The sequence below is a fragment of the Aquarana catesbeiana genome, linkage group LG06 (genome assembly GCF_042186555.1).
Source record: "Aquarana catesbeiana isolate 2022-GZ linkage group LG06, ASM4218655v1, whole genome shotgun sequence".
NCBI lineage: Eukaryota > Metazoa > Chordata > Amphibia > Anura > Ranidae > Aquarana > Aquarana catesbeiana.
In genome coordinates, this window is record NC_133329.1 from 25,740,190 (window position 1) to 25,755,341 (window position 15,152).

The window sequence follows — 15,152 nt, forward strand, 5'->3', positions numbered from 1 at the left end:
GGGTGGGGGGCACCTGACATTAGAAAATATTATGAGGCGATAGCCTTATCACGCTTATTAGACTGGGTAAAAAGTAATAAAGAAAAGCAATGGGTGAAAATAGAGAATAAAATGAGTGAAGTAGAATTGGGTAGGATAGTATGGATTCCACCACAGTGTAGGAAACTTAGCACGGAAATAACGGATATTACAAAACATACACTTAATATTTGGGATAATTTGCATAAAAAGGAGCACTGGGAGTTTAACTCGCCATTAATTCCACTTAAAGACACAGATTATTTTGCACCGGGGAAAGAAGATCTGTTCGGGAGGTGGATTTTGAAGGACGATGTCCAATTAAAAGATGTCATGAGACAGGGCAAGATGTGTACATTTCAAGAACTAAAAGCTAAAGATGAATGGTTTATCATGGATTTATGGTGGTATATAGGGATGAGCCGAACACCCCCCTGTTCGGTTCGCACCAGAACATGCGAACAGGAAAAAAGTTTGTTCGAACATGCGAACACCGTTAAAGTCTATGGGACACGAACATGAATAATCAAAAGTGCTAATTTTCAAGGCTTATATGCAAGTTATTGTCATAAAAAGTGTTTGGGGACCTGGGTCCTGCCCCAGGGGACATGGATCAATGCAAAAAAAAGTTTTAAAAACGGCCGTTTTTTCAGGAGCAGTGATTTTAATAATGCTTAAAGTCAAACAATAAAAGTGTAATATCCCTTTAAATTTCGTACCTGGGGGGTGTCTATAGTGTGCCTGTAAAGGGGCGCATGTTTCCTGTGTTTAGAACAGTCTGACAGCAAAATGACATTTTGAAGGAAAAAACTCATTTAAAACTACCCGCGGCTATTGCATTGCCGACAATACACATAGAAGTTCATTGATAAAAACGGCATGGGAATTCCCCAAAGGGGAACCCCGAACCAAAATTAAAAAAAAAAAATGACGTGGGGGTCCCCCTAAATTCCATACCAGGCCCTTCAGGTCTGGTATGGATATTAAGGGGAACCCCGGCCAAAATTTAAAAAAAAAATGACGTGGGGTTCCCCCTAAATTCCATACCAGACCCTTCAGGTCTGGTATGGATTTTAAGGGGAACCCCGCGCCAAAAAAAAAAAAAAAACGGCGTGGGGTCCCCCCAAAAATCCATACCAGACCCTTATCCGAGCACGCAACCTGGCAGGCCGCAGGAAAAGAGGGGGGGACGAGAGTGCGGCCCCCCCTCCCTCCTGAACCGTACCAGGCCACATGCCCTCAACATTGGGAGGGTGCTTTGGGGTAGCCCCCCAAAACACCTTGTCTCCATGTTGATGAGGACAAGGGCCTCATCCCCACAACCCTGGCCGGTGGTTGTGGGGGTCTGCGGGCGGGGGGCTTATCGGAATCTGGAAGCCCCCTTTAACAAGGTGACCCCCAGATCCCGGCCCCCCCCCTGTGTGAAATGGTAAGGGGGTACATAAGTACCCCTACCATTTCACGAAAAAAGTGTCAAAAATGTTAAAAATGACAAGAGACAGTTTTTGACAATTCCTTTATTTAAATGCTTCTTCTTTCTTCTATCTTGCTTCATCTTCTGGTTCTTCTGGCTCTTCTGGTTCTTCTGGTTCTTCCTCCGGCGTTCTCGTCCAGCATCTCCTCCGCGGCGTCTTCTGTCTTCTTCTCCTCGGGCCGCTCCGCACCCATGGCATGGGGGGGAGGCTCCCGCTCTTCTCTTCTTCTCTTCTTCTTTTCTTCTTTTCTTCTTTTCTTCTCTTCTTCTCTTCTTCTTCATTTTCTTCTCCGGGCCGCTCCGCAATCCATGCTGGCATGGAGGGAGGCTCCCGCTGTGTGACGGCGCTCCTCGTCTGACAGTTCTTAAATAACGGAGGGGGGCGGGGCCACCCGGTGACCCCGCCCCCCTCTGACGCACGGTGACTTGACGGGACTTCCCTGTGACGTCACGGGGAATGCCACAGGGAAGTCCCGTCAAGTCACCGTGCGTCAGAGGGGGGCGGGGTCACCGGGTGGCCCCGCCCCCCTCCGTTATTTAAGAACTGTCAGACGAGGAGCGCCGTCACACAGCGGGAGCCTCCCTCCATGCCAGCATGGATTGCGGAGCGGCCCGGAGAAGAAAATGAAGAAGAAGAGAAGAAGAGAAGAAAAGAAGAAAAGAAGAAAAGAAGAAGAGAAGAAGAGAAGAGCGGGAGCCTCCCCCCCATGCCATGGGTGCGGAGCGGCCCGAGGAGAAGAAGACAGAAGACGCCGCGGAGGAGATGCTGGACGAGAACGCCGGAGGAAGAACCAGAAGAACCAGAAGAGCCAGAAGAACCAGAAGATGAAGCAAGATAGAAGAAAGAAGAAGCATTTAAATAAAGGAATTGTCAAAAACTGTCTCTTGTCATTTTTAACATTTTTGACACTTTTTTCGTGAAATGGTAGGGGTACTTATGTACCCCCTTACCATTTCACACAGGGGGGGGGCCGGGATCTGGGGGTCACCTTGTTAAAGGGGGCTTCCAGATTCCGATAAGCCCCCCGCCCGCAAACCCTCACAACCACCGGCCAGGGTTGTGAGGATGAGGCCCTTGTCCTCATCAACATGGGGACAAGGTGTTTTGGGGGGCTACCCCAAAGCACCCTCCCAATGTTGAGGGCATGTGGCCTGGTACGGTTCAGGAGGGAGGGGGGGCCGCACTCTTGTCCCCCCCTCTTTTCCTGCGGCCTGCCAGGTTGCGTGCTCGGATAAGGGTCTGGTATGGATTTTTGGGGGGACCCCACGCCGTTTTTTTTTTTTTTTTTTTTGGCGCGGGGTTCCCCTTAAAATCCATACCAGACCTGAAGGGTCTGGTATGGAATTTAGGGGGAACCCCACGTCATTTTTTTTTTTAAATTTTGGCCGGGGTTCCCCTTAATATCCATCCCAGACCTGAAGGGCCTGGTATGGAATTTAGGGGGACCCCCACGTCATTTTTTTTTTTTAATTTTGGTTCGGGGTTCCCCTTTGGGGAATTCCCATGCCGTTTTTATCAATGAACTTCTATGTGTATTGTCGGCAATGCAATAGCCGCGGGTAGTTTTAAATGAGTTTTTTCCTTCAAAATGTCATTTTGCTGTCAGACTGTTCTAAACACGGGAAACATGCGCCCCTTTACAGGCACACTATAGACACCCCCCAGGTACGAAATTTAAAGGGATATTACACTTTTATTGATTGACTTTAAGTATTATTAAAATCACTGCTCCTGAAAAAACGGCCGTTTTTAAAACTTTTTTTTGCATTGATCCATGTCCCCTGGGGCAGGACCCAGGTCCCCAAACACTTTTTATGACAATAACTTGCATATTAGCCTTTAAAATTAGCACTTTTGATTTCTCCCATAGACTTTTAAAGGGTGTTCCGCGGCATTCGAATTTGCCGCGAACACCCCAAATTGTTCGCTGTTCGGTGAACTTGCGAACAGCCAATGTTCGAGTCGAACATGAGTTCGACTCGAACTCGAAGCTCATCCCTAGTGGTATAGCCAGCTGAAACATTTTGTTGACTCACTCCCGCAGCCAATTAGGCCGATGGAGAACCTACTCCCCTTGGAGAAATTATGTTTGGAGAAAAAAGGGAGGGGGGTGTATCTAAGATCTATAGAGTTCTCAATGAATTAGGAGGTGTGGTGAGTCCGAGATTTATTGAGAAGTGGGAGAAGGAGCTGGATATCAAGATTAGCGGACGGAAGGTGGGGTTGATTCTGAAAAGGGTGAATGTCACCTCGGTTAACTGTAAGCTTTCAGAGATGAATTACAAGATTCTTGCAAGGATGTATATCACCCCTGATAGAGCACATAGAATCCAGAAGGAAATTTCGCAATTATGTTCGCGAGGTTGTAAAGAAATCGGGACAATGACGCACATATGGTGGCAGCGAACCATCAGCGAGATTACGAGCATCGATATCCCCGATGACTCCTGGGTGTGCCTACATCATGGGAGTAAAATCCCCACGAAGATATGTTTGAAGTCGTTACTACCACACCTCCTTAATGCTGCCAAAAGTCTTATTCCTAGATATTGGCAAGATAAAAGGAGACCTACAATGCGGGAGTGGTTCAACAAGATTAATGAAATTTATTGCCTCGAATACTTGAGGTACAGTGAAGGGACAGAGATGGAAGTCTTCGAGGAGATATGGAGGAATTGGGCAAACTTTAAGTATTCACTCCGAGCGGCCGAGGTGTGTGGAATATAGTTTGATGCCCCACTGTAAATAGAGAAACTAGACAAGTTATACCAATTTGTGAAAACGTGAAGCATGGGGATCAGATTAGATAGGAGTAATGGTATTAGGGGGAGGAGCCGGGAAGGAAATTCGCACAATAAGGGTTATATCGGGGGGAAGGGGGGGTGTTGGGTGGAGGAGGGGGGGTTGGTATAGGAGGGTTGTTGGGGATAAATAATTTCAAGGGGTCGATTTGTATTTTTTTTATACTATCATGAGCAAATGGCTAATAAATACTGATGATAACGCCACAATGATGTGAATATGTAAAGGGACGAGATTGAACTGTAAAGTTGAAACCATTGCCCCAGAAAATACTTTGCTGAAGTGGCAAAAAAAAAAAAAAGAGTTATGGGATAACAAGCGGCAAATATATAAAGTAATCACCAGACATGTTTTAATAATTAGACCACTCAAGATTATTTGGAACAAAATTGGCCATGGCCATTATTATTGGTTTTAATATAATTGTATAACAACTCACATAAAATTCACCATGGGAATTAAAACCGACTTAAATATATAATAACCATTTACTCAGCTCAGCTATTACAGCTCAAGCTGTATTACAAAACCACATCAGTATTTTTTAAACTGTCCTCCTTTCTTAAGAAAGGTGACCCACCACATTATAAAGGCCGCGACAAGGGAGGAAGGGTTGGGGAGCTCCTACAGCTATACCATCCACCGGCGACTGGCATCTGACCCTGTTCGCACCCCCTTTATATAGGGGCCTCTAGGGGTTCTGGAACCTTCTATTCCATTTCAAGGCTCCCCCTTATAGGCAGTTACAGGGCTCCACCAAAGGCCATGAGCCCCCGACACGAGGGGAGACTTGAAAGCCCTGCCGCTGTTATCCTATGAGGAAAAGGGGGGCCTTGAAACTCCTATTCCCCTTTTCCCCCTATTCCGTTACCTACAAATTAAAAATTTCTACATGCCACTTCTCAGGTTGGGGTCCCTGCTAACAGAGATGACTCAATTTGAATGCATCTGTAAAAGCGACCCACATGTACGGGGGCTCAAATCGATCCTTTACCAACAACTGAATGTCAAGCTTAACAACTCATTGCCACCATACACTGATAAATGGGCACAGGATCTTCAGAGCACATTTGAGGTCGCAGATTGGTCTAGAATATGGAAGGCCACTAAGGCCCCATGTACACTGAGGCTGTTAAATGTTTGTTCAGAGGCAGTTGGACTTTTTTTTCATTAAAAAAATATTTTAAAAACTTGTATTTGCTTGCAATGATTCATAGACCATTTATATACCCCTAATGAGCCCTTGATCCAATCCAATACACCACTAGCATTGCTGTTATCCGAAGTATAATTGGAATTTGACCCATATGTTGTTAGATTTGAACAAGCAACTTGTGGCAGGTGACGTGGCAAGTGGACAATCCATAACTTGTGGCAGGTTATGTGGCAAGTGGAAATCCACAACTTGTGGCAGGTGATGTGGCAAATGACAATCCGTTACTTGTGGCAGGTGACGTGGCAAGTGGACAATCCACAACTTATGGCAGGTGACATGGAAAATGACAATCCGCAACTTGTGGCAGGTGATGTGGCAAGTGGACAATCTGCAACTTGTGGCAGGTGATGTGGCAAGTGGACAATCTGCAACTTGTGGCAGGTGACATGGCAAGTGGACAATCCACAACTTGTGGCAGGTGACTTGGCAAATGACAATCCGCAACTTGTGGCAGGTGACGTGGCAAATGACAATCCACAACTTGTGGCAGGTGATGTGGCAAGTGGACAATCCGCAACATGTGGCAAGTGACAATCCGTAACTTGTGGCAGGCGATGTGGCAAGTGACACGCTAAATACAAGTACACTGCTACTCTCTCAGCTGCTGCTACTCACTCTGGTCTCACAAAATGGCTAAAATAGTTAAATAATACTGTTTTTTGAGCTTGGGTATGGTCTTATGATGTTATATTAACTAAACGCTTCTAGACGCAAACACGGTAAAACGCGGCTAAACGTGGCATGCAAACGCGGCTAAACGGGCGTTTTAAACACCGGTTTAAAGGTCTCAAAAAAAATCATTCAGAGGACTTTGCCTCAGTGTCCCATGTACAAGGAGTCTAAGGCTAGGTTTCCACTAGTGCGTCCCCAAAGTCGCGCGATTTTGCCGCGATTTTTTACCACGATTTTACCGCGACTTTTTACCGCGATTTGAAGCAATGCCTGTATCTATAGACCTCAAGTCGCATCAAAGTGGGACCAAAGTAGTGCAGGGACTACTTTGAAGTCGCTGCGACTTGAAGTCGCACAGATATGAACGGTACTCATTGGAAATCATGGGAAACAATTTGTCATGCGACTTTTCAGTCCCAAGTCGCATGAAAAGTCGCACTAGTGGAAACAGAGCCTAAATCAGCCTCCACTAATATCTCTGCCTTAGAAACAAATTATAAAGTCTTATCACGCTGGTACTTTGTGCCAGCCAGAATTGTTTCCGAGGCTGCTCCGATCCTGGCACACACTTGCATATCTGGTGGCAATGCCCGATCACTTAAGAATTCTGGAAAGCTGTATTTGCAATGACCTCGAAGGCTCTAGAAACCAATCTTCGACCGGATCCTGCAACCGCTCTCCTAAACCTTAAACCAGCTGAACTGACTCATTCCCAATACCAACTATTTCTACACTTATCCATGGCGGCCAAGCAGACCATTGCTAGGGCTTGTAAATCTCGGGACCTTGGTCGTGGCTGAGGCAAGCATAAAATGAATAGAGCCCTGGTTTTCGCTAAAATGACAGCAACTGAAAACGATAAGATACGTAAATTCGAAAAACTATGGCAACCGTGGGTAAAACACTACCTACCTTCGGATTTCGACAACACCCTCCTATTACCTTTATAAGTGTACTTCTCGCCTCTCCACTTATTTTGTTACTTTTTCTTGTTTATCCTTGCTTTGAAACAACAGCATCAGCTACCAAACCTGAACCGTAATACCGACCAAGGGAAAACCTACCCCCTTCTGTACTCCTCCTGTCTCTTTCCCCCATGGTCTATCCTTTATGCCAGCGAGCCGGACTTAGCTACACCAGAGCGTATATCTTTCCCATAAACTGGGCTCGATTGCTCCCATCTCTCATCTTTACTACCCCCCCTCTTCTTCCTCTCCTCTTATTTGATCTCATCCCCAGTCACTTTCTTATTACAATCACAATCAGAGTAACAGTCTCACTCCCTGCCACAGCCTGTCTCTGGCACTTTGTGTCATGGACTGACTCACTATGGGCAGGCCGACCCCCCGCAGTTATTTGTGTTCCACAGTTGAAATCATTCCCGATCATTCTCCTATTTAAACATTTGGTTCCAATGTTTTTTATATATGTATATATATATATATATATATATATATATATATATATATATATATATATATATATATATATATATATATACTGTATATATATATATACACACAAGCCTGCTCTTTCACATGTTATTCATTACTTGCAATTGCGAAAGTTATTCTGTTAACCTTGTAATTCATTTATTGTGACAAATAAAAACCTATTGACAAGAATGGTAAGTGCTCTGTGCTGAGCGGCTTTCTGTTCATTCACAAACCAAAGCATAGTAACATGCTTCAGTTAAGATTGAACACAGGAGTGATTGCTACAGAAAACTCACTGTGTTCATTCAAAAAAATGAAGGGGCCAGTAAATTAAATATTTACTGGCCCCTTCTCCCGCTCTCCATCCTGAAACATCCCACACAGCGGTGGGAGAAGAGAGGAGTGAAGCTGGCAGTACTGCAGGGGGCGCCAGGAAGCAGGGAGAATTGGCACTGCACAGGGTGATTAGGGTGTGCCCAGGCACAGCCAGCACACCCTGTGTGGGTGCCTATGGCATTAGCCATTATTGGCTTTGATTACTTGCTTAAACAAAAGCAAGTATCAAAAAGTAAAAAAAAAATCCATCCATCCAATAAATTTTTATTATATTCAATACATTGAGCTGCGCAAAAAAGTCAACAAAATACCAAATATACAGTATCTCACAAAAATGAGTACACCCCTCATATTTTTGTAAATATTTTATTCTATCTTTTCCTGTGACAACACTGAAGAAATGACACTTTGCTACAATGTAAAGTACTGAGTGTACAGCTTGTATAACAGTGTACATTTGCTGTCTCCTCAAAATAACTCAACACACAGCCATTAATGTCTAAACCACTGGCAACAAAAGTGAGTACACCCCTAAGTGAAAATGTCCAAATTGGGCCCAAAGTGTCAATATTTTCTGTGGCCACCATTATTTTCCAGCACTGCCTTAACCCTGTTGGGCATGGAGTTCACCAGAGCTTCACAGTTAGGGATGAGCTTCGAATTTGAGTCAAACTCATGTTCGACTCGAACATAGGCTGTTCGCCAGTTCGCTGAACAGCGAACAATTTGGGGTGTTCGCGGCAAATTCGAAAGCCGCGGAAAAACCTTTAAAAGTCTATGGGAGAAATCAAAAGTGCTAATTTTAAAGGCTTATATGCAAGTTATTGTCATAAAAAGTGTTTGGGGACCTGAGTCCTGCCCCAGGGGACATGGATCAATGCAAAAAAAGTTTTAAAAACGGCAGTTTTTTCGGGAGCAGTGATTTTAATAATGCTTAAAGTGAAACAATAAAAGTGTAATATCCCTTTAAATTTCGTACCTGGGGGTGTCTATATTATGCCTGTAAAGGGTAAAGACCCTTCAGGTCTGGTATGGATTTTAAGGGGAACCCCGCACCAAAATTTAAAAAAAAATGGCGTGGGGTTTCTCCAAAAATCCATACCAGACCTGGCAGACCTATACCAGACCTGAAGGGTCTGGTATAGATTTTGAGGGGGACCCCCGGACATTTTTTTTACATTTTGGCTGGGGTTCCCCTTAATATCCATACCAGACCTGAAGGGCCTGGTATGGAATTTAGGGGAACCCCCACGTCATTTTTTTTCTAATTTTGGTTCGGGGTTCCCCTGTGGGGAATTCCCATGCCGTTTTTATCAATGAACTTTTATGTGTATTGTTGGACCGGCAATTCATTAATAGCCGTGAGTAGTTTTAAATGACTTTTTTCCTTTGAAATGTCATTTTGCTGTCAGACTGTTCTAAACATGGGAAACATGCGCCCCTTTACAGGCGTACTATAGACACCCCCCAGGTACGAAATTTAAAGGAATATTACACTTTTATTGTTTCACTTTAAGCATTATTAAAATCACTGCTCCTGAAAAAACGGCCATTTTTGAAACTTTTTTTGCATTGATCCATGTCCCCTGGAGCAGGACCCGGGTCCCCAAACACTTTTTATGACAATAACGGTGTTCGCGTGTTCGAACAAATTTTTTGTGTGTTCGCATGTTCTGGTGCGAACCGAACAGGGGGATGTTCGGCTCATCCTTTTTCACAGGTTGCCACTGGAGTCCTCTTCCACTCCTCCATGACAACATCACAGAGCTGGTGGATGTTAGAGACCTTGCGCTCCTCCACCTTCCATTTGAGGATGTCCCACAGATGCCCAATAGGGTTTAGGGTATATACAAGCTGTACACTCACTACTTTACATTGTAGCAAAGTGTCATTTCTTCAGTGTTGTCCCATGAAAAGATATAGTAAAATATTTACAAAAATGTGAGGGGTGTACTCATTTTTGTGAGATACTGTATATACAGTTTTGTGACAAAGTGTTGGCCCCTTTCCTGACTTTTGATTGTTTTGGACATTTGTCACACTTTAATGTTTCAGATCATCAAACAAATTTAAATATTAGCCAAAGATAAACACAAGTAGACACAACATGCAGTTTTTAAAGGAAAGTTTTTATTATTAAGGGAAAACAAACTACAAACTTACATGGCCCTGTGTGAAAAAGTGTTTGCTCCCTAAACCTAATAACTGGTTGGGCCACCCTTAGCAGCAAGAACTGCAATCAAGCATTTGTGATAACTTGCAATGAGTCTGTTACAGCACTTTGCAGGAACTTTGGTCCGTTCATCTTTGCAGAATTGTTGTAATTCAGCCACATTGGAAGGTTTTCGAACATGAACCACCTTTTTAAGGTCATGCCACAGCACCTCAATAGGATTCAGGTTAGGACTTTGATTAGGCCACTCCAAAGTCTTCATTTTGTTTTTCTTCAGCCATTCAAAGCTTGACTTGCTGGTGTGTTTTGGATCATTGTTCTGCTGCAGAACCCAAGTTTGCTTCAGCTTGAGGTCACAAACAGATGACTGCACATTATCCTTCAGGATTTTTTGGTAGAAAGCAGAATTCATGGTTCCATTTATCACAGCAAGTCTTCCAGGTCCAGAAGCAGCAAAACAGCCCCAGACCATCACATTACCACCACCATATTTTACTGTTGGTATTAGGTTCTTTTTCTGAAATGTGGTGTTACTTTTACGCCAGATGTAATGGGACACACACCTTCCAAAAAGTTCAACTTTTGTCTTGTCGGTCCAGAGAATATTTTCCCAAAAGTCTTGGGGATCATCAAGATGTTTTCTGGCATAACAGAGACAAGCTTTTATGTTCTTCTTGCCCAGCAGCGGTTTTCGTCTTGGAACTCTGCCATGTAGGCCATTTTTGACCAGTCTCTATCTTATGATGGAGTCATGAACACTGACCTGACCTGAGGCAAGTGAGGCCTGCAGTTCTTTGGATGCTGTTGTGGGATCTTTTGTGACCTCTTGGATGAGTTGTTGCTGCGCTCTTGGGGTAATTTTGGTTGGCTGTACAAGCAGTCCCCGGGTTAAAAACAAGATAGGGACTGTAGGTTTGTTCTTAAGTTGAATTGGTTTGTAAGTCGGAACAGGTACATTTTTTAAGTGTAGCTCCAGCCAAAAAATCTATTTGTAAGCTTTTTGGATAGCATAGGGAAGGGTTATCATCCCTGTAACATTTGTTTTGCTGTCTGAGATTTCACCTCACTTTCTGTCCCAATGACAATTGGATTTGGAAAATTTGGGGTTTTTAGGGAAACATGGACTGGTGATAAAGCCTCAGTGGAGACATCTTGTTCCCATGATAATGCTTACAGGAGTGAATTTCCCTTCCTAGGGGTAGATCTCCTTGCACTTCCCATTGTCACCCTCTTTTTGGAAGTAGGAGTCATTTGTAAGTCTGATGCTTATAACTAGGGGACCACCTGCAGTTGTCCGTCACCAATATGTAGAAGAATATGCATCAAAACCGCCACATTGATGGTACAAATGTCAGCTTACCAGCTATAAATTACCTTCTGCTTAAAGAAAGGTCACAAAGAGCCCATGGGTTAAAATTGTGTTAGGGTCACCACACATCTGCTGGCACTCTGCAAGGGTAACAGGAATCCTTATGGGGATCCTCCACATGTCATCATCCCAACAGCGCTCGTATAAAAACATGGAAGCAAACCATCCTCACACGGAGACTTCCTCCACTTCATAGTTACCAGTCTGTGCAGACTCCCCCATAAGGGTTCCTGTTACCCTATATAGCTATGAGCACCAAATAGGAGGACTTCTTATTACGTGGACTTTTACTTTCATTTTTCTATATATATAATTCATATGTAGTATATGTACATTTGATTACTAGTGTATGTGTATATATATATATATATATATATATATATATATATATATATATACACACACACTAATGACCCCACCCCCTCTGACGCTACGGGAACTTCCCTGTGGTGTCAAAGGGGGCGTGGCTACCGGTTACGTAAACGGGTGACCCTGCCCCCCTCTGACGCCACGGGGAAGCCATAGGGAAGTCCCTGTGGTGTCAGACCCTAAGTTATATAAGAACTGCCACAAGCAAAGAAGCTTCACATTTGTACACCGTTACCATTTCACATGGGGGGAGGCCGGGATTTGGGGGTCCCCTTGTTACCGGGCAAAGGGTTGTGGGGATGAGGCCCTAGTCCCCATCAACATGGGGACAAGGTGCTTTGGGGGGCTACCCCAAAGCACCCTCCCTATGTTGAGGGCATGAGGCCTGATATGGTTCAGGAGGGGGCGCTCTCTCATCCCCCCTCTTTTCCTGCAGCCTACCAGGTTGCATGCTTGGATAAGGGTCTGGTGTGGATTTTGAGTGGGACACCTACGCCATTTTTTTAAATTTTAGCACAGGGTTCCCTTTAAAATCCATACCAGACCTGAAGGGTCTGGTATGGATTTGGGGGGCCCTACGGCATTTATTTTTAAAATTTGGTACAGGGTTTCTCTTAATTTCCATATCAGACCTGAAGGGCCTGATATGGATTTTAGGGGGACCCTCACGCAATTATTTTTTTAATTTTGGTTCGGGGATCCCCTTAATATTCATACCAGACCCAAAGGGCCTGGTAATGGACTGGGGGGGGCCCCATGCTCTTTTTTTCAATGAGTTTTATCTATATTGCCGAGACCCGACAATTCATTACAGCCACAATCAGTTTTAAATGACAATTTTTCCTTTAGAAATGTCATTTTGCTGTGGTACTGTTCTAAAAAAAACGGGAAAAATGTGCCACTTTACAAGCACACTATATTCACCCCCAGGCACGATATTTAAAGGAATATTTCATTTTTATTGTTTCACTTTAAGCATTAAAAAAATCACTGCTCCCGAAAAAACGCCAGTCCCCAAACACTTTTTATGACAATGACTTACGTATAAGCCTTTAAAATGAACACTTTTGATTTTTCATGTTAATGTCCCATAGACTTTAACGGTGTTCCGGCGGCTTTCAAATTTGCCCCGAACACTGCATATTGTTCGGTGTTCGCAGAACATCCGAACATCCAAAGTTCGGCTCAAACTTATGCTCGGGCCGAACCATTCGCCCATCCCTACTCCTAACTTCAGCTTGTTCAGTTAAAGCAGAGCTCTGCTCACATTTTCTACTTTGCATCATTCTCTTCAATCCCACAAGTTAGAACAACATTGGAATTTTTTTTTCGAGTTCTCTGTACCTTATTTTCAGGGTGTATTTTTTTTCTTCCTGTACAGGGCGCCATGGCGAGGTACATCATATTCTGCAGCGCCCTGGCTCCTGGGAGATGTGTGTCATCATTCCCAGAAATTAACAGCGATGCGCGACCTTCCTCTGATGCCGCCGTTGTGATGGCAACCAGAGATACAAACGTACGCCGCACCTCGGGTTTTATGCTCATACACGATATCCGGAGGTGCATGCTGGGTAACCAGCAGCACCTTATCCCGGAATATATACAGAAAAATCAGTGCTACTACCCATACACCACATAGATAGCAGGTGATCGATCCACAGTCGCTGGCTGAGTAAAGTAATGTAGGAAAAATGATCTGCTTGTTGCTCTTTTAAAAAATATTTGCTTTATTGAAAAGCCATAGTGAGCAAATGCAGATGAAGTCAGTAGACGTGTTTCAGCCTTCAAGGCCTTAGTCATAACTCTTATCCTGGAAGACTACACTAGTGGGCGTCACATGCCCACAATTAAGATGGGAGCGTGCAGCCAAAGGATTATAAAGATTTGGTTTATAAAAAAATATTATAACACTACAGCCACTTTGCATATAGTTAGCTTTTTAAAAACTTAGTGATAAGAACATCTCAGTTCTCTTTAAAAAAAAAAAAAAATGACATCTGGAACATTGCTTTAAGCTTTGACATTAAAATCTGTAGGCTGATTTCAGCTTCACCCGATTCTGTGTGCTTCAGTTTTAGTCAGTCTCCCCCATACTGTCCAGTATGTCAGAAGGTTGCACCTTATTGTCACTGCTACTAATTCCAGTTATTATACAGGAAAGAATCGGGTGATCGTGGTCCTTGATGACTTGGATGACAACAGCGATAAAATGAGGAAGACCATACTGCAGGAGCAGCCCAAAATACGTCAACTGGCACGTGATCTCTTCCTCGTCAGGAAAGGAACAGACCGACAGAAAATGTGTTATTTTGAACATAACAGAAAACCAGACTTTTCATAAATGTAATACAATATACTATATTTTTCGCTCCACAAGAAAAAAAACATTCTGAGGTGGTAACTACACATCATCATTCACCATTCAGTTGCTAGAGGTTCCTACACATTACTGCTTGCTGATTGGTTGCTAGAGGTTACTACACATTGCCACTCACCATTCGGTTGCTAGAGGTTACTGCACATTATTGCTAACTAATTGGTTGCTAGAGGTTACTACACATTGCCACTCACCATTCGGTTGCTAGAGAATACTGTAAAATGATTGCCTGCAACTCAGTGTCCCCCTCTGATAGCTTCTCAGTCCTGCCACTGATTTATTAATCCCCCCCCCCCCGCTGCTGATAGCAAAAGGGCAAGGAAATAGAATGCACACACAGCCCGTTCTGTGTGTCTTTGATCTCTGCTGACCGGAGAAGGGGGGACATAGCGAGTCGGCTCTGCCTCACTCCCTGTCACAGACTCACAGCCGCTCCGGTCCTGACAGAGGGAGAAGCAGGCTCTTTAGAACATGCAGCCCACAGCTGAGAAGCCGAGCGGCCAGCCTGGTATTTGAACATGGCCGCGGCTGGGGGGTGTTCCTGGTCTGTATTCCTCCATAAGTGCATCTTATGGAGCGAAAAATACGGTATATACACTACCGTTCAAAAGTTTGGGGTCACCCAAACAATTTTGTGTTTTGCATGAAAAGTCACACTTATTCACCACCATACTTTGTGAAATGAATAGAAAATAGAGTCAAGACATTGACAAGGTTAGAAATAATGATTTGTATTTGAAATAACATTGTTTTTACATCAAACTTTGCTTTCATCAAAGAATCCTCCTTTTGCAGCAATTACAGCATTGCACACCTTTGGCATTCTAGCTGTTAATTTATTGAGGTAAGCTGGAGAAATTGCACCCCACGCTTCTAGAAGCAGCTCCCACAAGTTGGATTGGTTGGATG

The 15,152-nt window shown here is 43.9% G+C and overlaps 1 protein-coding gene across 4 annotated transcripts in view; it reads left to right on the top strand.

Annotated features, from left to right (window-relative positions):
- The window catches only part of LOC141148237 (uncharacterized), a 122,420-nt gene extending 107,528 nt beyond the window's left edge, over positions 1–14,892 (top strand). The window contains exon 11 of one of the 4 annotated variants that reach the window (XM_073635487.1): positions 14,023–14,892. In XM_073635487.1, coding sequence (XP_073491588.1) covers positions 14,023–14,207 — 185 coding nt within the window. In that variant the 3' untranslated portion in view covers positions 14,208–14,892. The remainder of the gene's footprint in view (positions 1–14,022) is intronic. The other 3 variants (XM_073635488.1, XM_073635490.1, XM_073635489.1) reach the window with 3 other exon arrangements.
- The last annotated feature ends 260 nt before the right edge of the window (positions 14,893–15,152 follow it).